This window comes from Pteropus alecto, unplaced genomic scaffold (assembly GCF_000325575.1).
Source record: "Pteropus alecto unplaced genomic scaffold, ASM32557v1 scaffold175, whole genome shotgun sequence".
NCBI classification, from domain to species: Eukaryota; Metazoa; Chordata; class Mammalia; order Chiroptera; family Pteropodidae; genus Pteropus; species Pteropus alecto.
The window spans coordinates 648,103-672,768 of NW_006437739.1; the positions used below are offsets into that span (position 1 = coordinate 648,103).

A 24,666-nucleotide genomic window follows, 5' to 3' on the forward strand; every position below is an offset into this window, starting at 1 on the left:
ACTTTTCTCAAATGTCACCTTACCAGAAAACCTTTCCCTAACCTATCTAAATCCATACTGTTTTCTTCTCCTTCATAGCATCTGGCACTTTGTAACACTTATTTGTCTCTCTTTTCCTTCTGGAACCGTAAACTCCATGAGAGGAGGCACAATATTTTGTTCTCTACCTTGAACAAGTGCCTGGCATATAGTAGGCGTTTAGTCACCTAGTCTTAGAATGTATGAACTTGCCTATATATCACAGAGGTAACGTTTCCTTTGTGACTAGTTGTTTATTAAGGCAGCTGGACTTGAGTTTTAAAACCTTATGGGGACAAATTACATATTCCTGAAACAACGAAAATAATTAATACTTCTGCACCTAGCAAAATAGCTATCGACTAGACTATGAAGGCTTTATTAGGGATAGGAACAGTCAACCATAAGGATAAATCATTTTCTCCGGAAGACAGCTGACCAATTGTAGCGGCTTCCAAAAGAAGCTCGGGGAGGGCGGAGAAAGGGCGGGAGCCGGCAGATAAGAGGCGTACCTGGGCGGGGCCACAGTGAGGGGGTTGGGTGGGGGGGGTTGGGGAAGAGCCGTGTTGAACTGTTTTGTCCGTCTTCGCGCTCCGTAGGAAAACTTGGGCGGACAGGGTCGCAGATATGGCGGCCATTAGGGTAAGTAAGAAAAAAAATTTAGTTTCTCTGGGTGCAGATAGCATTCTAGTATCTATAGAAGGGAACCCCAAAGCAAGAGGCGGGGTGGAAGTGGGGTTGTGAGGTAATTGGCAAGGTCAGGGAATCTTTAACGTTCAAAGTCCGATGATATCCGCCTCTCCCCTTTAGAGTTTTCTCAGCGTAGGACAGCAGTCTCTCCTAACTAAATCCCCTGGGGTTGACAGTTTATACTGCGGCACAGTGAAAACTGGAAAACGGCTAGGTGAAAACGGCCGGCCGGCCGGCCGATATGCAGCAGCAGACTTTTGGGTCTTGAGCTGAAACAAAGGAAAGAATCCTGGGCATTTGTCTGGGTTCACTGGGCGGGGCCTCATGACCCTTTGAAGGACTTGCTTCAGACGTTATTTGGAGTGAAATGACCAGGAAAGAGACATCTCAGTCTCTCTGAAGTGCACAAATTTCTATTACTATTGTTAATCTCCGGGTTTGAATAACAAGCCTAAATTTCTTTTGAGTTCTGTATGGGAAAAGGTGCCACTTAGGACTCTGTACAGGAAGTGACTCAGCTGGTTGATAGCAGCAGTTTCCCAGTAGGTTTCAAAAACAGTAGTTGAGAAATATATATGTAGCGGGGTTTTAAGTATTAAATGCGTTGCTTTCAGGAGATACAAACATGAATAATTCAGTTTAGTCAGTGTTTAAGCTGGCTCAGTATGTCTTGAGTCGCCATTCTCCATTTCTGCAATTCTGGCTCTCATAATTTATTTGAGTTATCACGACACCCTTCTAACTGGACTCTTGCCGGCTCTCATGGAATCTGTTTTTCCTTGCACTGCCAGAGTAGTACTTCTCCTAAAATGCACATTTGACTATGACTCTCTCCTACTTAAAAATTGTTATTGGCACGCTATATATTATCTGTCTTTTGGGGTCAGGTCAGAGTCCTATGTCTAAAACACCTGACCCTGCCTTGGCTTTCCAGGTTCATCTCCTGTCTCTCAGGAACTCTCTTAACATTTGTACTTAAAGCCTTTTACTCTCCTCTTTGGGCCTGAAATGCCCTTTCGGATCCTCATCTAGGTAGTTCCTATTCATTCATTCATTCATTCATTCATTCATTCATTTAACATAATTTTGTACTGCTTCCTCATATGCTAAGCACAAAATGCATTTCCAAGATAGTGCTCCCAGAAAACCGTGGGCATATTCTTACCATAGGACTTATCACATTGTAAATGATAGACTATTTACTTGTATATTCTACTCTTCTAAACTACAAGCTACTTGAGGACAGTAATTATGACATTAATTTTTGTATCCTTAGAATCTAGCACAGGTATGAGATATTAGGAACTCAATAAATTCTATATGAATAAGTAAATGCCAGACAATGAATATAAAAGAGATTAAATTAAGGAGTGGAGATGCAACAGATAACAAAAGTGATTGTGCTTCAGAGTGAGAGAAGTGCCTTCTCTCAGGAGCACACTATAATGTGTTGTCACTGAAGCATAGAGAAGAAGAGAGATTTGAAGTCTTTTGATTTGGCCATTAATTAATAATTGGCAGCTACCATGTATTAAGTGCTTACTACAAGGCCAGCCACTATGTTAAAATACACATGTTATTTCACTTAGTTCTCAAGACAACTTTATGTTGTAGATATTATGATCGCCATTTTACAAATAAAAAACTAAGGTTTGGAGAAGTCAAGTAAATTGTCAAAAGTCATAATGCTAATGAGAGCTGAAGTGATATAAAGAGATATAAGTGAAGTGGTAGAGGGAAAGCCTAGGTTGTAAGGGGTTAAAGAATGGATGAGGGGTGGGAAACTGGCATTCATTTAGCACTTACTTTGACCAGCTGCTTTACACATATTAATTCAGTTTAAACCTCTTGATGACCCTAGGAAATTGGTAGTATCCCCATTTTACACATGAAAAAAACAGACTTAGAAAAAGTGCCTGCTCTAGGTCTTAAAACAGCTGCTAAGTGGAGAAGCCATATTGGAAACACGGGTATATTTGGCCCCAAAGTCCATGATCTTTCTACCAATCCTTGCTTCCTCTGAAAGGATGGTGTATAGTACTCTTTAGAGAAGTGTTGGGGTGAAAGGAAAGAAAGAAATCTTGGGATGGGGGTAGCACATTCCAGAAAAGGTGTCTTTTCATATAAAAAAAAATCAGGAGACTATATGTCAATTGTATCCCAATAAAACTGGGGAAAATGTCAGGATACCTGAGCAGGTTTGGAAACGAGGAAATATGCCAAAAACTAATACAGAGGAAAGATAATAATAGTAATCAGAGCTACTATGTTATTGAACATGTACTGTGCTAAGCATTTTGCTAAGCACTTTGTGTGAATTTTTCTCATTAATGCTTCACAGTGGTCTTATGAGAGGTACTGTTATTATCAGCATTTTACAGGTAAGGAAATTGAGGCTTAGGAAGGTTGAGTATCTTGCCTACCACACAGTCTGCAGTAGAGTAGGATCTGAAATCACATTATCTGAGTAAAGATCAAAGAGCTTAAGCTTGAGGAAGCATCTGGGAGGCCAAGGTTCTAAAAGGGTGATATGTGTTAATTTTGAAGCCCCAGGGTTTAATAGCAAGGAGTCAGGTAGAGGGGAGTCCTGAAGGTTGGTAGATAACTCTGAAAAAAGTTTACATACAGCTTGAAATATAAGAGCTTGTTGAGCAAATGTGCTGGTGGAGCATTGATAATGGAATTAGCCTTGAGGAACAAGAATTGTGCTGATCTCGCCTACTTTTTTTTTTTTCATTGTTGTCCTAGATTTTAGTTAATGTTTACTTTTATTAAATTTTGGGGGGGTTAACATTGGGTAATAACATATGGATATCAGGTGTACAACTCTGTAATATGATATCTGCATACTCTATTGTGTGTTCACCACCAGAAGTCTAGTGTCCTTTAGTCACCATGTATTTGACCCCTTTTACCCTCTTCATCCTCCACCCACCTTCCACTTTAGTACCCACCATTCTGTTGTCTGTATCTATGAGTTTGCTTTTTGTTGGTTTGTACGTTTATTTAGTTTGTTCATTTGTTTCTTTTTGTTTCTTCACATAAGTGAAGTCATACAGTTCTTGTCCTTTTCTGACTTATTTCACTTAGCTTAATCTCAAGATCTATCCATATTGTTGCAAATAGCAGTGTTTAATTTTTTTATGGCTGCATAATATTTCATTGTGTGTGTGTGTGTGCGTGTGCGTGTGTGTGTGTGTGTGTGTGTGTGTGTACACATCTTCTTTATCCAGTCATCCATTGAAGGACATTTATGTTGTTTCCATGTCTTGGCTCTTGTGAATAATGCTGCAGTGAACATAGGGGTACATATACCTTTATGAATAAGTGTTTAAAATTTGGGGGGTAGATACCCAGAAGAGGGATTGCTGGGTCACACTTCATACCTTTTAGAATGGCTATTACTAATAAGATAAGAAATAACAAATGTTGGAGAGAATGTGAAGAAAGGGGAACCCTCACACACTGCTGGTGGAAATGTAAATTGGTGCAGCCAGTATGGAAAACAGTTGTTGTTTCCTCAAAAACTTAAGACTAGAACTACCATATGATCTTGATGACTTGTTAAATCAGAATGGCTGGAGGACTGGCCTTCATTTAAAAGGATTGGAAAGGATGTACTAGTGTCCAACAAAAAACAGATATCATTAATGCCAGAGGTTGAACGAATTTGAGAGAAATTTGGGTCCTGAAAAAGAATTTGTTTATAATAGAATACTTAATATTGGAATGTGGCTACCATTTGTTGAACATTTCCTGTGTGTCAGACATTGTGCTTAGTTATTGGTGTACATTATTCTCTCAAAAATTTTTCTAAGATAATTTTAGTAGCTCAATGATCAGGAGTAGAATAATAAGGAAATCAAAACTGCAGTTGGAGGTTTTAGTCAGAGAAAAGCTTGTTGAGTTTATGATTTTAGTTATAACAAGTTCTGGGTAATGGTAAATTCAGGGTGTTCTCATGGAATGGTTAGCCACAGTGGAGTGAATATAAAGGTCTATGTAGGTGACGTCAAAGAATGGTGAGGTGAGACTTTGGATGGTTTGCCCACATGGACATTAAAGTCACTCAGAATTTTTGCAGGATTTACAGTATAGAAGACTTTAACCAGGATCCTTAATCTTTGATTATGATGAAATAACCAGGAGACAGGTAGATGATAGTATTAAAGATGAATAAATGGATGATATGAGCCTCAAAAGAGCAGGATTACTTTTCTTTTTTTATATAAATTTATTTTTAATTGAAGTATAGTGTAGATAAAGTGTACAAATTATAAATAGCTTGGTTAATTTTCACAAAATGATCATAGTTGTTCAAGCACCTAAACTAAAACCAAAAAACAAAAAACAGGAATATAACCAGCAGCCCCAAAACTCTCTCCTTTGTTCATCCATATAGTTATCCTCTACCATAGACTAATTTTTTCCTATTTTTGAATGTTATATAATATAAATAGATTTATGCAGTATTTGTTATGTTTGGCTTCTTTCACCCAATGTTTGTTTCTGACACTCAGCCATTATGCACGTAACATTAATTCATTCATTCTTATTGCTGAATGATGTTCCAGAGGGTGAGTATATCCAATTTGTTTATCCATTCTTTTGATGGCATTTGAATTATTTTCAGTTTTGAGCTATTACAAATCACACTCCTATGAACATTCTTGTATATTTCTTTGTGGTACATGTAAGTGCACATTTCTTTTGAGCATATACCTAGGGGTGGGAACACCAGGTCATAGGGCATGCAAGTAGTTTTCTGAATTGGTTATACCAATTTACATTTCCATTTATGAGGTTTCTAGTTGTTCCACTTTCTCACTAAATAAAAACAGGTTTTTACCTAAGGGTGGAGAAGTAGTGGCTTAGAAGCAGCATTGGGAATCCGGAAGAAGACAAACTCTACCTCCTGGTTACAGGGAAGCAGTGACCTTAGGGGACAGTCGTGTTTTATTTCAGGCAAGGAGAGGGGCGGGTACATACATGGAATGACTTTTGGAGTTTTGAGGGGTAGCAGGAAGTTTGGTCAGTGGAGAGAAAATACAGAGTACTGTAGGAAATAGAATACAGGAGATGATACATGACTGTGGGATGATGTGTTGGGACTTAGGCCAAGGATGGTGTGGATGGGAAGGAACATGGACATCATAGGTCTTATAGTTTCAAAATCTTTGTTAATACCAGCTGTGTATTCCTTTGTGTCAACTTTAGTTCTTGGCTCTTTCCTCTTCTTCGTTTCATGTGACTGATGCCAGAAAAGAGTTAGAACCTAAAAAAGTGAAGTTTGCACTTGGAAAGACTTGTAATTATCCTCAACAAAATTAGTTTTTCTGTTTTCTCTCAGCATTGTTGAACATCTTTATTTTTGGTGTAACTTTGAAAGTTATGCTTTGAAACCCTTAGCCTATTTAACCATGTTTGGTATAGGTTCCAGGTTCACTTACACCATAAAGTGAAAATGATCTGTGCATTGCCTCCTTCCACAACCATATGACTGAACTATTCCCCATGATACCATCCTCACAGATGGCTATTAGGTGTTCAGTGAAGCTCATTGACTATGGAAATAAAGGCTTGCTTATCACGGATCCTAAAGTTCTCTAATATTGTTTCACATTGGGCTCATGTAAATCAGTGTTTCCTAATCCTAGCTGTTCATTAAAATCATCTGGGGGCTTAAAAAAAGTACCAATGCCTGAGCTCCACCCCAGATGGTGTATTTTAATGTTTTTAAAACCTACCAGGTGATTCTGATGTGTTGCTAGGTTTGAAAACCACTAATTTAGGCGGAGTATGCGTGGCTTTTATACATTATAGAGAACAGAGTATTAGACTTTTCCAGATTATGAGGAACAGAGAAATGTTCAAGTTGTCTTAATACTTGAATGATTTAATGGAAGGATACAGCAGTTAGGAAGAAAGCATAGGAAACTGTCTCACCAGCTAACCAGATCTCAAGAAGAACCATTCAGGATACTATAGTAACTCTGGTAGTTACTATTCTCGTGACTGAACTGTTTCTGCTAACCCATGTGCTTCACATCCAGACTTTCCTGCAGAGAGGATCTGATTTGTTGCTAGTCACTGATTACTACAGAGTACCTCTCTTGGGCATAAATTGCACATCAAGCCCCTTTATAAGATAACCTGTAGTTGTCTGCCTTTAGCTTAGGTACCAATCCCATACTTCAAAGTATAATGGCTTATATTAAGAATTACAGAAAGGGGCAATACAATTGTCAGGTGCTCTGAGGCTTCTTAGAAGGGGCAAGGCAATGGATGGATACTTCTGAGCTTCATGATCTGTCTGGTACAATTTACTTTTGAATACTTTCTAGAAGTAATAAAGTTGTTGAAAATATTGTGGACTATTTTTAGAGTTGCTATTAAAAGTTAACGTATTTAGATCTTGTAATTTAAGTTGGGAAATTTGTTCCTCAGAGATTAAAAAAAACAAAAACAAAAAACAAACAAACAAACAAAAAAAACCTTTAAGACAACCAGTGTATGTAGCAATCTGTGAGAGAGTGAAAATTGCTTAAGTTGAATATGTTGGGGGAAAAGTGTAACTCGTTCGTGTAATCTCCTGAATGAGACCATCTGTTATATAGACTTGATGGATATTAGTACTCTAGGCCAAGGCATGAGTTACATATTTAACGTAGATTTGGCCTGATTGTTTTTCGATCTTTATGCTCAGTCATTCTGAAATTCACCAGGAGCTTCTCATATCACCAGGGTAACTGCTGCTGCCATGTCCTCTGCTCAGCCTGGCTCTGTAGTTCACCTCATTCATTCATATTCACAAATTCCTACTTGATATTTTTAGATGCATCAAATGAACATGTTTCAAATTTCTTCATCTTTACCAAATTTAATTTTTCTGCTGATTCCTTATTTCATTTAATACTAGCATCTGATCTTGGGATCATCTTAAAGTGCCCCCCACATCCAAACTTAACAAGCTTTATGGATACTTTATTCTTTCATACATTCTTATTATTTTATACATTTATTCAAAAAACATCTGAATGCCTATGTTATGTAGGAGTTGGTGATAAACATTGGGGATACAAAGACCAACAATATGAACAAGAGGTATATAGAAGAGAAAACACTAAAACTAACAAGCACATGAAGAGATGCTCAAAATAATGACCAGGTAACTGCATATTCAAACAATGAGATAATACTTTATTAAGATAGAAAAAGAATGCTGATTAAGTACAAATGTGGGTAGGGATATGGGAATATGAGCACCCCCATGCCCTACTGGTAGGAGTGTTGACTGGTACAGCCATTACGGAGATCAATCTGATATTATTTAGTGAAATTAAGTATATATACTTATCCTATGGCCCGGTGATTCTGTTCCTGAGGGTATATCACAAAGATGTACAAGTTGATGAGGGCACTAGTACAAGGATGTTCATTCCAGTGTTATTTATGGTGGTGGGGAGTTGGAGGCCATATAGGTGTCCATCACTGACAGTGCATAGGTGAAATGTAAGTATACACCATGTAGCCCTATATAGCAGCTAGAAGAAATGGGTTATGTGTACACTTAGGAACACAGATGGATATAAAAGGATATGTTTTATGAAAAAAGGTAAGGAAAAATGATAACTGTAATACACCATTTACTTTTTGAAGAAAGTAAGAAAAATGAGATATGTAACAAAATTAAAATTACATGTACACATTACTACAATATGCATTTTGTTAAAACTCAAAAAGATAATCCTTAAACACATTAAAATGGCTATGGACAGAGAATAAAAGTGAAATTTGGTGGTTAAAGGAAGTCAATTAATGAATCAATTTTTACAAAGGGAGGACAAAGAACAAAACCAAAGTATTGTCCATAAGGAATGAACTCTAATGGGTAAAACTGACAAGTAAACACCGAGTTCTATTCAAAATAAAAGATCTAAAAGTTACTATGGGGAAAAAGAAGTTTAAATGTCTATAGAACATAAGGTTGCTTCCTAATTGTTTATTCATTTAATTTGTTCATTTAATTCTTCAACAAGTGTATATTAAGCACCTACCATGGGTTAAAAACTGCTAGTTGCCAAGTGGTGGTAGATTGCATTTTTGGTTTTAAATATTTTCTCTCTCTTCCTGTAAGACAGGGATCCCCAACCCCCAGGCCGCGGACCAGTACCGGTCCCTGGCCTGTTAAGAACTGGGCTGCACAGCAGGAGGTGAGTGGCGGGCAAGTGAGCGAAGCTTTATCTGTATTTGCAGCTGCTTCCCAGCGCTAGCATCACCACCTCACCTCCACCTCAGATCATCGGGCATTAGATTCTCATAGGAGCACTGGTCCCTGCTGCCAAAAAGGTTGGGACCGCTGCTGTAAGAGGATTATATAACCTTGCCTAGAGTTTCTGTTCTTTCCCTCTACCACAAAAATGATATATCACAAGTAAAGGTTGCTTCTTTAGCCTGAATTCTGGAATGAGAAGATATGTGTGGAGCAGAGGAGCAGCCAGCAATCCATAGCCAACATGTAATGTGAGGTAGAAATAAACTTCGTTGTAAGCTGTTGAAATTTTGGAGGTCATTTGTAACTGCAGCAAAGTTGATTAATACAGGAATATACTAAATATACTAAAATTAATAAAGCAGAGGCCTTTGAGGGGCCCAATGCCTATTTTAGAGAGACATATAAACATAATTATAATTAGTTCCTTGTAACAAATGCATAATGATATACAACAGGAGTTATGGAAGCCTGGGGAAGTCTGGGAACACCTTAGGACATATGAGACGGGTTTGGAAGTATAGGCAGGCATTTAGTCTAAGGTCTGCTATCCCATAGATCTACCCACTCAGTCTACCATAGGCAGGAGGCAGTGATTCTATATTTTTGGGGAACTAAACTGAACCTCACAAATAAAGACGGTGAGTTTCAAAATAATGGTATATAAACATAAACCTGCTGTTTGCAAAACAGGTAAATAATTTTATAATTTATATTTGGCATATTTTGGTACTGATCAAAATTTATTTAAAGTGAAGTATTTACCTTAGTCTAATGGAACCCAAATCCTTGTGTTTATCATGAAAGAACCAGTAGTTGTTAAACAGAACTTAATAATGTAAGCAGAGAAAATGCTTTATATCCATTCACTCATCTGAACTAAAATGAAGGGCAAGAAACAGCATAAATAATTGAAAACCAATATTTGCATTTAACTTTGGAATGTATTTTTATATTTATATTTTTGCCTATAACAAAGCTGAAATTTTGAACCTCAAAATTTTGAGAAAAATTCACAATAGATTTTTACCCTTGCTCTGCTTATTCTGTTTGTTTGGATCTTGCTTATTCTTCATGATCTTCTCTATTTCCTCATATATATGAAAATAATTTATCCTTAATACATTGAACAATTATATTTTACACCTTACCTAGGTTAAAGATGTTAATGCAGTTTTTTTGGTTTAAAAGACCACACCTCACCTAGATATATTTTAACCTCTGAAAACCAAGCTATATGAAGAAGTTGTCTTTATTAAAAGAAAAAGATAATTATATAAGATAACTTTGTGGCTTATATTTTTCAACTGTATCAGTAAAAATATAAAACAAGAGTTTCTACATTATCCTCAATATAATTGCCATAAGATTGACTATATAAATATAGGATTTTATTAAAGGAATGAAAACTCATGGAAAGTCTGTTTGTAACCTCTTAAATTATTTAATGATGAATAACTATAAAACAGGATTATTTAGCTATCGCTGGCTCATGTTATGGTTAAAAAAACAAAATGGAATTATTTATTCTTACCTTCCATTTATTTTTCAAAATTTGGCCACAATAATCTTCCTCCGGGAATATTTTGCTGGTTATCTCTACCCACTCATTCCAAGTATAATTTATATGTCCTTCAATACTTCTGTCATATTCTTTTTAAAATTCAATGTAATTTAATTTTTTAAATTGTTTTTAGTTTTTACTTTTTATTAAATTTATTGAGGTGACATTGGTTAATAAAATCATAGATTTCAAGTGCACAATTCAGTAATACATCATATGTATATTGCATTGTGTGTTCACCACCTAGAGTTAAATTCCCTTCTGTCACCGTATATTTGACCCCTTTTACCTTTATCTACCTCCCTCCCTACCCACTTCCTCCGGTAACCACTGAACCATTGTCCATGTCCATGAGTCTCTGTCATGTTCGTTTGTAATATCCCTTTTTAAGTTTTTATTCTGAAGTAATTATAGATTCACAAGAAGCTGCAGAGGCGCCCTGGACTCTTCACCCAGTTTCTACCAATTGTTACATCTTAAATTATTATAGTATAGTATGGTACTTTGTATGTGTACAGTTCCATGGGACTTTATCAGGCATGTAGATTCCTGTATCACCACAATCAAGATACAGAACTATTCCATCACTGTTAAGATTTTCCTCATGCTTCCCCTTTATAATCACACCTATCCATTCCTCCACTGTCACTAACGCTTGGCAACCACTAATCTCTATCTCTATATTTTGTCATTTCAAGAATGTTATAGAAATGTTTTAATAAAACAGTAGATGACCTTTTGAGATTTTTTTTTCACTCAACATAATACTGTTGAGATCCATCTGAGTTGTTGCATATATCAATAATTTCTTCTTTTTTATTCCTGAGTAGTATTCCACGATATGGATATACCATGGTTTGTGTAACCTTATTCACCTATTGTAGGACATTTTGGTTGTTTCCAACTTACTTAAGATTTAACATAAAATTTATATAAAATAAAGATCACCCATTAAAGTGTACAATTCAAAGGATTTTAGTATATTTACACAACTGTGCAACCATCAACATAATCGAATTTTAGACAATTTTTATCCTTCCTGAAAGAAACCTTGTACCATTAACTGGACTTCCTATCCCCCTCCACCCTCCCTCTACCAGTCCTAGGCAGCCAGTAATCTGCTTTCTGTCTTCTCTTTGCCTGTTATGGACACTTCATGTAGCTGGAATCTTGGATTATGTGGCCTTTGTGCCTGGCTTCTTTTATTTAGCACAGTGTTTTCAAGGATCATCCATGGTGTAGTATCTATCAATATTTCATTCATTTTCATTGATAAAAAATATTCCATTGTATGGATATGCCACATTTCGTTAACCCATTTGCCATTTGAGGGCCATTAGGATTCTTTCCACTTTTTGAATATTATCAGTAATGCTTCTATGAAGATTTGTGTACACATTTTTGTGTTTTCATCTCTCAGGTAGAGGTCTGGAGGTGGAATTTCTGGATCATGTGAAAAGTCTATTTTTGCCTTTTTGAGGAACTGCCAGATGATTTTCCAAAGTGGCTGCAAAGTTTCACATTTTTGCCAGCAATGTTTGAGGGACCTACTTTCCCCACATCCTACCAACACATCTTATTATCTGTCATTTTGATTTCGATTCCCATTTCCCTGATGTTGAGCACTGTTTAATGTGCTTATTGGATATTTGTTCATCTTTTTTGGAGAAATACATATTCACATCATTAGCCCATTTTTAAAAACAGGTTATTTGCCTTTTTATTAAGTTGTGTGAGTTTTTAAAATATATTCTGGATACTAGACCTTCATCAGATATATGATTTTCAAATATTTTCTTCTGTAGGTTGTCATTTTACTTTCTTGATAGTGCCTTTTGAAGCAGAAAAGTTTTTAATTTTGATGAAGTTGAATTTATCTGTTCTTTTGTTGCTTGTGGTTTTAGCTGTCATATGTAAGAAACCATTGCCTAATCTAGAGTCACAAAGATTTATACCTCTGTAGTCTTTTTTCTCTAAGAGTTTTATAAATTTAGGTCTTATATTTAGGTCCATGATAAATTTTGTGTGTGTGTGTATAACATGTATTATATATATATGGTATGAAGTAGAGAACAGTTTTATTTTTAGCCTGTGGATATTTGCCAAAAGGACTCTTCATCCCCCTCTGCCCATGGAATTGTCTTGGCACTTTTATCAAAAACCAATTAACTCAAAATGTAAGGATTGATTTTTGGACTATCGGTTTTATTCCATTGAACTTTATGTCTGTCTTTATGCCAATATCACACTGTCTTCATTATTGTAGCTTTTTAGTAAGTTTAAAATGGGAAAGTGTGAGTCCTTTAACTTCGCACTTCTTTTTCAGGATTTGACTTTTCTGGATTACATGCATTTCCATATGCATATTAGAATCAGCTTTACAATTTTTACCAAAAATGGCATCTGAGATTTTTATAATGATTACCTTGAATCTGTAGGTCATTTTGAGGAGTATTGCTATCTTGACAGTACTAAGTCTTACAATCCATGAATCTTTCCATGTATTTAGGTCTTTAATTTGTTTCCACAATATTTTGTAGTTTCAGTCTAAATCTTGCTCTTTTTTAAAAAATTTATTGCTAAGTAATTTATTATTTTTAATGTTATTGTAAATGGAGTCATTTTTGTAATTTCATTTTCAAGTTATTCATTGCCAGCATATAGGAATAAAATATATTTTTGTATATTGATCTGAATCCTTACAACCATGCTGAATTCGTTTATTAGCCCTAATAGTTGAGTGCATATACGTACACATGCGTGCGTGTGTGTATGTATATTCCTTAGGATTCTCTACGTACAAGATCATGTCATGTGTAAATAAGAGTTTTACTTTTTCTTTTCTAATCTACATGCATTTTATTTCTTTTTATTGTCTAATTTCCCTGATAGAACCTCCAGTACAATGTTGAATAGAAGTAGTGACAACAGATATTCTTTCTGTTCTTGTTCCTGATCATAGGGGAAAGCTTTCCGCCTTTCACTTTGAAGTGTGTTTTCTGTGGGATTTTTGTGGTTCCCCTTTACCAGGTTAAGACAGTTCTTTTCTATTTCTAGTTTATTGAGTTTTTTTTTTTTTTTAATCATGGAAGAGTACTGGCATTTGTCACGTTTTTTTTTTTTTTTTTTTCTGTGTCCTGATAGTGTTTTTTGGTCATTATTTTATTAATATGGTATATTACATTGATTAATTTTCATATAGTGGGCTAACCTTGCATTCTTGCTATGTATCCCACTTGGTCAGATGTATAGTACTTTTTATATGTCTATATTCAGTTTCTGTATTCATAAGCAATACTGGTCTGTAGTTGTCTAGTGATGTCTTTGTCTGATTTTGGTGCCAGAGAAATTCTGGCCCCATAGAATAAGTGGGGAAGTATTGCCTTCTCTGTTATTTTTTTGGAATACTTTTTCAAAGATTGATGTTAATTCTTCTTTAAATATTAGGTAGAATTTACCCGTGGAGCAGTCCATACCTGGCTTTCCTTGTGGGAAGATTTTTATTACTAATTCAGTCTCTATACTGGTTATATATTCAGATTTTCCATGTCTTCTTGAGTTCTTTTTATAATTTGTGCCTTTCTAGGAATTTGTCCATTTCATCTGAGTTTTCTAATTGTTGTTGTACCATAGTTGATATTATTAACTTATAATGCTTTTATTTCTTTAAGGTCAGTATGTGATGTCCTCACTTTCATTTGCGCCTTTTTCTTCTCTCTCTCTTGGTCATTTATCTAAAGGTTTGTTTTGTTGATCATTTCAAAGAAATGGCTTTTGGGTGTGTTGATTTTATGGATTGATTTTCTTTTCTCCATTTCATTTATTTTCATTCTGTCTTTACTTTATCCTCCCTTCTGCTTGCTGTGGGGATGTTTGCTTTCCTGTTTTCCTAAGGTAAAAAAAAAAATAGATTATTAATTTCGAGATACTGTTTTTTAGTATAACATGTACAGCTATATATAAATTTCTTTCTCAGCACTGCTTTCATTTCATCCTTAAGTTCTGGTGTCTTTGTTTTCATTTTCAGTCAACTCAAAGTATTTTCTAATTTTTCTTGTGATTTTTTTTTCTTGGCCTATTGTTATTTAGGGGCGTTCTTTTAAAATTATTTTTCAAATATTTCTGTATTTTGAACAACTCTTTGTTGTTCATTTCTAATTTGTTCCTGGTGTGGTCAGATAACATACTTCCTTTGTATGATTTCAATTTTTTTGAGACCTGTCTATGGCCTACTATATGGTCTATCCTGGGTAATGTTCCATATGCCCTTGATGAGAAGGTGCATTCTGCTATTGTTGAGTGTAGTGTGCTGTGAAAGTTTATTAGGTCTATTGTAAGTCTGTTAGATCTACTTGAAAGTCTGTTAGGTCAAACGGGTCCCCAAGGGTTGACCTTTGGATAGGTTGGCAGTGCTATACCTCGAGCAGGTCCTGGTCCTACAACAGCTCCTCTAAGCAAGGAACCGAGGGCTGGATTGGTCCTCCATTTGAGGCCTCATCCAGGGTGCGGTCAGTCGCCTGTCAGGCAGGCAGGGGATGGAATCTTCTCCGGTTTAAGCTGCTGCCAGAGGACCACCATTGTATTACAGTGCTTATCAGTTCTTTTAGAATTAACTCCAGGCCTTATCAGATCAGTCCACGGGCTTTACCCTCTGCTTATACACTCATAGTGGACCTTCTCTCTTTCCCCTGGAGCTGTCCAACTCCTTGTTTATGTCTGGCCAGTTCAATTTCCTCAAAATCAGCAGCAGCCCGTGCTTCTGCCTGGATTGTTCTCCCCACTGGGGTGGATAGAAAAGGCACCAGAGTTCCATAATAGGATGATGGGGCCATTTGGAAGATGCAGCCCCACATCCTGGGAGTAAATGACACCACATTAGGTCCCCCAAACCACTCGATGTAAATAGCATGCCTCATTCCCATCTCCCTGAGGAACATTTACAGCTCCAGCAAAGATGTCCAGCATGGTTGGGCCATTGGTAGGTCCCCCTCATTTGGCCAAGCCACGCAGCAACCCACTGTGAGCCAATTCAGTAGTGATGTGTTTTCTGCATATTGAATTGCCTCATGTATGCCTTGGCATAAGGAAGGGTGGGTGATGACAGAGGACATCTGGGCCAATTCACCCCCAGACAGTATTATGCTGTCTGCCTCAGTGTCCCAGATATGAAGTAGCCACCCCACAATGGACTTTGATACTTTCTGGTGGAACTTGGCAGCCAGTCCTACCAACTCCACCGACGTATATGGCCAGGTAGAGGTGTGTAGATATTTCAAAGGAGGAGGCAGGTTCGTTGGGTCCTACCCCTCTGGCTGTTCCTGTTGAGTCTTTAATTTTTGGTCTATAACTGGACAAGCCTAAGATATACCTGTGAACTCCCCTGGGACACCTCAATTTCTTCATCTGACTCTGACTCATGTTCTGCTGTGGGGTCCCACTTACTGGGATTCCATTCCTACTGTGCAATCACTTCATGTATGCGAACCCCCATTAACTTTCTCCTCTACACTCTCAAGAAGCAGCAAGCTAGGTCCTGCAGCTGCTCAATAGTCTTCTGTCGCCCCAGAATATCCTCATCATTAGCCTGTGTGACTTGCATCTCTCTTTATAACTTTACTTCTTCCAGAGTTTTCACTCTCTTTTCAACCTGCATCTGTTTAGTAATAGCCTCACGCAGCGCCTGTAGGAGAGGCCAACCCACTGTGGCAGCCACAGCCTGAAGTTCCTTCTTTTTTAAACAATACTTCCCTAATTCAGTAGAATCTGTAAGAGGCCCATAGGTGTATTGGGGATGTCCTTCCATTCTGTGAGTGGGCCCCAAGAATCTACAAGCCTTGCTACCTCAAATAATATGGACCCAGAGGCCCATGATAGGATTCCCCCCAGCCGATTCCCACCTGGAATTCCCCCCAGCATCAGGATTCCCCCCAGCATCGGGATTCCCCTGGTGAATTTGGAATTCCCCTCAGCAAATTCAGGATTTCCCCTGGCAGACTTGGGAGTGTTCTTAGCAGAGTTCTCCCAGGCGTGTTCACACTTGAGGTCACTTTGACTAGAGTATTTTCTGGAACATCCTGCTGACTACGCCAATTGTAATGCAGGAGCTCCAGGACAGGAACCTGCACCTGGGCCTTGGATATTCCAAAAAAAAAAAAGGAAAAAAAAAAACCACCAGGAGGACCAATGGAGTGAGACATGGTATTTATTACTCACAATACAGTGAGGCTTCAGCACTTGGTTGGTTGGAGTTGCAGGAAAAGGCATCCGTCCAAGAGCAGGCACTGTTATATATGCAAGCAGAGGGGAGGGGGGATTACTTTATCTAGGGGAGCAAGAGTCTTCCCTTGCAGATGAGAACAGGATGTGCTGACTAGCTAGCATTCGAGAGGACCGGACCAACCACGTCCTCAAGCAGAGTGGGCAGATAATGTCCATGAGAATGGCTGAAGGGGCAGATAGTGCCCATGGGAGCAGTGGGAAGTGTCCTTGAGGGCAAGCACAGCCCGGGGAATGCTTTGTTCTTTGTCCTGCTCGGAGCTGCTGACCAAGCAGTCTTTGTCTTCTTTGTATGTGGAGGGGCTATATTTGAATTAACCTCACATCTACATAGTTTATATTGTTGTTCAAGTCTTCTATTTTCTTGTTGATTTTCTACCTTGTATCTGTTTTTGAAAGTAAGATGTTGAACTTTCTATTACCAAATAGTCTATATTTCCTCTTTGATTCTGTCAGTTTTTTCATATATTTTGTGGCTCTGTTATTAGGTGCATATATGTTTATCATTGTTTTATATTCCTGATAGATTTTACCCTTTTATCGTTATAATATACCTAATAACAATTTTTATATCAAAGTCAAATTATGGTGGCTATTTGCATGGTATTACTCTGTCCATGTTTTTACTTCTAACCTAACTATATCTTTGAATCTAAAATGTGTTTCCTTTGGATAGCATATAGTTGGATTTTTTAAAAATAAAGTCTGACAAACTGCTTTTTCATTGAATTGTTTAACCCACTCAGATTTAATGTAATTATTGGTATGATTGTATTTATGTTTGCTATTTTGCTTTCATTTTCTATATCTCCTGTCTTTTGTATTCTCTTCCTTTACTGCTTTTTTTTTTGTATTCAGTGGATATTGTATGGTGTGCTATTTTAATTCTTTGATGGTTTATCAATACTTTTAAGTTCTGTGTGTTTGCTCTAGGGCATACAACATACATCTTAAATGACCAGAAACTACTTTACATTTATACTAATGTAATGCCTTTAAAATGTAGGAACTATACTATTTTAGAGTTATGTTCCTTACCCTTCTTTTTCTGCTATTTTATTATTTACATATTTTTATGTTATAAACCCCAAAATACATTGTTACGATTATTTATTTTATAATCTAATGTCTTTTAAAGAAGCTAAGAGAGCACAAATGTTTTATAGACTATATGTGATTGACTGTGTCTGTATACACACACGTATACACAAACATGTACCTCTGCAGATGGACACACGTAAACAAAGCACACATACTCGTATCTTCTTATTTAAACATTTTTGAAATTAAAATTGTTAGAGTGACGCAGCTTAATAAAATTGAATAGGTTTCTAGTGTACAGTTCAATAATATCTCATTTGTATGTTCACGACCTAAAGTTAAATTTCCTTCCATCACCAAATATTTGACTTCTTTTTACCTCTACTTACCTCCCTCACTTCCCTCTGATACCAGTAATCCACTTTCTGTGTCTATGAGTCTGTATGATTGTTATGTTTGTTTGTTGCTTTCAGTTTTATATCCCACATAGTGAAATCATATGATTCTCAACTTTTTCTGACTTATTTCGCTTAGCGCCATAATCTCAAGATCCATCCATGTTGTCACAAATGGATGTATTTAATCTTTTTTATGACTGAGTAATGTTTCGTTGTATATATGTACATCTTTATCTGATCATCTATAAAAGAGCACTTTGGTTGTTTCCATGTCTTGGCCACTGTGATTAATGCTGCAACAAATTTTAAGGATAAATATTTACAAATTGTGGGCTTAGATACCAGAACAGGGATTGCTGGGTCATATGATAATTTTATTCTTAATTTTCTGAGAAACCTCTTGTACTGTTTTCCATAGTGGATGTACACATTTTCATTTCCAACAGCAGTATATGAGGGTTCCTTTTCCCCCCACAACCTCTCCAAGCTTGTTATTAGTTGTCCTGTTAATCATGGCCATTCTAACAGGTGTGAGGTGGTATCTCATTGTGGATTTGATTTGCATTTTCCTAATGGCTGTGAAGATGAGCATCTTTTCACATGTCTGTTGGCCGTTTGTATGTTTTCTTGGAAGAAGTGTCTGTTCAGGTCCTCTACCCATTTTTTAATTGGATTTTTTTTTTTATTGTTGAATTATGTGAGGTTTTTATATATTTTAGATATTAGGCCCATATCGGAGGCATTGTTTGCAAATATCTTTTCCCATTCCATTGGTTGCCTCTTTGTCTTGTTGATGGTTTCTTTTGCTGTACAGAAGCTTTTTAGTTTTATATAGTCCCATTTATTTATTTTTGCTTTTACTTTCCTTGCCTTTGGGGTCAAATTCATAAATTCCTCTCTAAATCCAAGGTCCATGAATTTGGCACCTATGTTTTCTTCTATGTGTTTCAGGTTTTATATTCAGGTCTTTGATACATTTTGAGTTAATTTTGATGTATGGTGACAGATAGCAGTCTAGTTTCATTCTATTGCATGTTGCTTTTCAATTTTCCCAGCACCATTTTTTGAAGAACCATTCCTTTCTTTACTGTATGTTTTTGGATCCTTTGTCAAAAGTTATTTGCCGATATGTATGGGGGTTTATTTCTGGACTCTAAATTCTGTTCCACTGGTCTTTGTGTCTCTTTTTCTGCCAATACTGTGCTGTTTTGATTATTGACACTTTGTAGTATAATGTGATGTTAGTCAGAGTGATACCTCCTGCTTTGTTCTTTTTCCTTAGGATTGCTTTGTCTATTTGGGGTCTTTTGTGCTTACATACAAATCTGATCATTTTTGTTGTTGTTGTTGTTCTGTTTCTTTAAAAAAATGACATTAGGTTTCTGATGGGGGGTTGCATTAAACCTGTATAATGCTTTGAGTAATATGGCCATTTTTCGTTTGGATAATCTATCCATAGCTGATAGTGGAGTATTTAGGTCCCCTACTATAATTGTGTTTTTGTCAGTTTCTCCCTTTAGTACTGTTAGTAGTTACTTTATATATTTTGTTACTCCCTGATTGAGAGCATAAACATTGATAAGTATTATGTCTCCTTGATGTAATGTCCCCTTTATCATTATGAATTGTCCACATTGTTTTTTCATTACCTTTTTTATCTTGAAGTCTATTTTGTCAGATAAAAGTACGGCTACATCCACTTTTCTCTGGATGCCATTTGCTTAGAGTATCATTTTCTATCCTTTCATTTTGAGTCTCTGTTTGTCCTTGCAGCTGAGATGTGTCTCTTGAAGGCAGCCTATGGTTGGGTTTCATTTTTTGATCCAGTCCGCTACTCCGTGCCTTTTTATTGGTTAGTCTATTTACATTTAGGGTGATTATTGAAATACGAGGTTTTCCTATAGCCATTTAATCTTTTGTTTTCCGGTAGCTCAGTGTCTCCATTGTTTGTTTGTCCTTGCGTTTCTCTCTGTTATTTTAATTTGGTGGTGTTTTTTATTTATTTATTTATTTATTTTTTTCTTGTGTTCCCTCTTGTTTTATGTTATGTGTCTCATTTCTGGATATTTTTTGTATGGCTGCCATTAAGTTTATATAAAGAAAAATAATATATACAGTAGTCCTTTTTCTTCTGCATGCACCTTATCTTCATTCCCCTTCTTTCTTTTACATCATTTCCAGATTTCTGTCTTTGATATCATTAATTCTTTCCTCCACTTGGTCACCTCTATTTTCTCAGCTTGTTATTTCATTCTTCATCTCTTTTAATGAGTTCTTCATCTTCAAAAGTTCTAGTTAGTTCTTTTTTAGAATTTCAATCTCCTTGGCAAAGTATTACTGTTTGTCATTGATTTCGTTTCTAAGTTCATTGAACTGTCGATTAGAATTTTCTTGCATCTCATTGAATTTTTTCAGATGTGCAATCTTGAATTCTCTTCATTTAAATCGCATATTTCTATATCTTTGTTTATTTTCTAGAGATTTTTCATTTTCTTTCTAAGCTGCTTTTTCACCTTGGTTGTTCATGGTGTTTGATGGACTATTTCTCCACCTGAGCATTAAAAGGACTGTACTCTGCTTTTTTCTTTAAGAAAATTTATTATATAGTCATCTCTCTTTAGTGGATTGATAAGATGTGTTTTTTGTTTGTTTGTTTGTTTGTTTCCAGTAGATGGCACCCAATCCTCCTGTACTGCCCAAACCTGCTGGATCTCAGCTTTGAGGTTAAGAATGCCCTGTATTCCTTGGGGATGTATCTATCTCCTCTGTGATCAGGTTGCCTTGTTCCCAGGGCTCCACCCACATGAGAGAATGTAAATGGCATGGGGGTCTGAGCCTCTGAAAATGCCCTGAAGTTCCAGTACTGCCTCCAACATTCAAATGCGATGCTCTACTGTTTTCTTCTGAATCAACCTGACTGGGTGTAGTTGGGGTGAATTGGGAGAGGCCAGTGTTGTCAATGGTTTTTTTTTTTTTTTTCCCCAATAATACCAGCCCTCAAGCTTTCGCTGCCTTGCTTCTGAATCTCCACCCCTGTCACTGGGACTGGCTGCAGTGTGTGTTTCACTTCTGGTTGCTGCAGATACCCCTGGGGCTCAGGGCTAGCACTTGGAGAGTATGGCGGGAGTTGTCGTGCTCTAGGATGGGAGGCAATTGGCCAGGCTCTGTGACTCAGCTTTCTGCTTGGCATTGGTGTTTGCTAAGGCACAGCTGTCACCACTCTGCATTGGTCTCTGCTGTGCTCACTGCCCTGATCACTGGGCTCCGCCTCATGGAATATGCTGATCACTCATGCAGGACTGTTCAGGGCTTCAAAGAGTGAAAAACACTTCCTGACTTCCCCTCCCTGCGTCTTGCAAGGGGTTTCAGACTGCGTTTGCACCACTGATCTCCAGCACCATCCCTTCTCCCTTCCCTTTCCTCCTCCCTTTCTCACCGGATTCAACTACCTTCAGATACTCTGATGCACAGATCTCTCAGACCTGTTTGTGAACCAGGCTGGGAGCTATCTGTTGTCTGTTGCATTGTGATTGTTCACTTCATTGTAATTTCAAGGGAACCGATCAGGGGAGATCCCTCAGGCTGCCATGCTTTTGACCTCACTCTGATGCTTCTATTAAAAATGGCTCCCATGTTTAGTACAGAAGTTCTAGCCAGTGTTTTTAAGTGCAAGAGAGCTGCGATATGCCTTAAGAAGGAGATATGTATGCTCAATAAACTTTGTTCATCCATGATTTCTAATGCTGTTGGCCTTGAGTTCAATGTTAATGAATCAACATATATTAAGTAAGGTATCCTTAAACAGAAACACATATAAAACAAAGATATGTACTTATCAGTTGATAAAAATGTAACCAGAGGTGTGTAAGAAGTTAACCTTATATTTTCCCTAGGAGCAATGGTTTAGTATTCCTTAAATCAGTGTTCATGTCTATTTTATGGGATATGACTACGGCAAATAATGAAAATCAACTATATTTTGATTACAGAAGCACTTGGAAGGGTTGAGTCTTATGGGTGGTTACCTCATGTTCATCTTCAATCCTGTTATTTATGAATCTCTATATGATAGAATTCTGTTCTAGAACATGTTATATTTTGGAAGAAGCCACTTTTTATCTCTCATTGATTTTAAACAAGTCATTTATAATTTTGAATTGGCAAGCTATTATTTTGAAATTACAAATTATTTTAACTCAAGGTTTTACCTTCTTTGTGAAAACTATAATCATCCCTGCTCAAATTTAATGCTATTTAACTATCAGTCTTATGAGCCTGTGAGTTTATAATACCCCCCAATCTGATACTTTTTAAATATCTTATTTGATTTTCTAAATCATGGGTTGGCAATTTTTTTCTGTAAAGGCCCAGACAGTAAATATGTTAGACTTTGCAGGACACATGAGGTCACTTATTCTTCTTTGTTCATTTATTTTTATTTTTAAAAGACTTTAAATAATTAAAAAAATATATATTTTTATCTCAGAGTCCAGGACAGATTTAGCCCAGAGCTATGGTTTGGCAATCCCTATTCTAAATTTTTCAGTGTAGTATACATTCAGCTGCCTCTCTTTGGTTAGGGATGCCTTCTTCATCAGTATAACCTGTGGTTTGAAAAGGCATGAGTGTGCCAAACTGCCTGTTTAATTTTGATCAAATTTTGGCCTTTTTTGTTTAGAGGCACTAAGTATGATATTTTTTTATTGTTGTCATAGTTCTCACTAGCACTCGATTGACATCAAATGTATGTGAGAAGAAAAATGAGGAGTAAGCACAGCTGTTTAATATCTTTATTCAGCGATCAGAAGAAATGGGGAGCTAAAATTAACTGCCCATTTACCAGTTACAAGCCATTTTCATTAAATCCTTATATATTCCACATGATAATCATAAAAGGAAGGCCTTTCCATTTTTTTTCAGTTGTATAACTTGCACTGTCCAGTGGAACTTTCTTTAATAATGGAGTTATTATATATTTGTGCTCTACAATATGCTGTTGAGCACTTGAAATGGGGATAGTATGACTAAAGAACTAAATTAAAATTTTTATTTAAATTTAAATAACCACATGTAGCTAGTAGTTACCATATTGGGCAGCATAGTTCTTAAGAGCCCAGATTTAGACAGTATATTCCACAACTGGAATTTAAAACCAAATCAGTATGACTCCTAAACTCATTTTTTCCCCATTATGCCACACTGCCTCATCAATAAAAGTCAAGGCGATGGACTCTGCTCTACTGAATAGAAAATGTAGTGAAGATACTTAGACATTTTTCAAGGTATGTTAACTTTTTAGGGCACAGTTCAGTTAATCAATCTGGACTCTGGAGGACTACATCATAATTAGCAAGCAGTACCTATGAATTTATTCTATAATCTATATTTATTATTGCACTGTACTCAGAGACCATTAGGATGTTGAATTTTTTTTAGATATCAGCATAATTTAAAAGTGTTTTAACAGTGAAGTTCAGCCTAGGGAATATAGTCAATAATATTGTAATAACCATGTATAGTGCCAGGTGGGTACTAGACTAATTGGGGATATCACTTTGTAAATTACATAAATGTCTAACCATTATGCTGTACACTTAAGACTAATATAAAATAATATTGAATGTCAACTCTAACTGAAAAATAAAATTAAAAAAATAAAAATTTAAAAGTACATACAAATTTCCTCGAGATGAGGCTTAGGTTAATTGACTGATAGCCATTTATTAAGCAGCTTCTAAATCCCAGGCATTGACATAAAAAGACTCCATCCTAAATACCGCATATTCTACCACCTCTGTCTGTTTGCCTTTTTCAATCTGCCTAGCAGATGATGTGAGTGCAAAAGCATTAAACCATAGTCAGAAGACCTGGACTTTTCGTCCCATTTCAGTCTCTCACTTAGCTTAAATGACTCTAGCTCACAGAGCCTCAGTTTCCATATCTGTAAAATAAAGGTAGTTTTGTATTCCTTGGTCACCTCACAGTGGCTTTTGAAATAAATGCATGTGGATATAAAAGCGTTTTATTAATGTAAGAAAATTATATTACCATCATTTTTGCATTTCTCTGCCAGTTGACTTACTTAAGACAAAGCTCAGCTCCAAGTTATCCATGTACAACAATATAATAATCCTTTACATTTTTAAAGTTTTCTCTTGGTGCTCTATCTAGAAGTGATTTCTTCTTTCCCTGAACTTGTATTACATTGTTTAATTCATTTGTTATGAAGCAAATGTTGCATCATAAATTTCTAGTATTGATTTTTTTCTGTGTAATAAAATATTACTAGTGCTGATAAAAAAGAAAAAAAAAATTCTCAGATACCTACTGACATCTTGCCCAAAGCCTGTTAATCACTACTCATGGCTCCCATGGCACTGTGCATGCCATTCCAACATGCTTCTTTC

General features: G+C 36.6%; 1 protein-coding gene across 1 annotated transcript in view; it reads left to right on the forward strand.

Annotated features, from left to right (window-relative positions):
- Positions 1 to 557: 557 nt before the first annotated feature.
- The window catches only part of APOOL (apolipoprotein O like), a 76,930-nt gene continuing 52,821 nt past the window's right edge, over positions 558 to 24,666 (forward strand). The window contains exon 1 of the mRNA XM_006914774.3: positions 558 to 660. Coding sequence (XP_006914836.1) covers positions 646 to 660 — 15 coding nt within the window. The 5' untranslated portion in view covers positions 558 to 645. The remainder of the gene's footprint in view (positions 661 to 24,666) is intronic.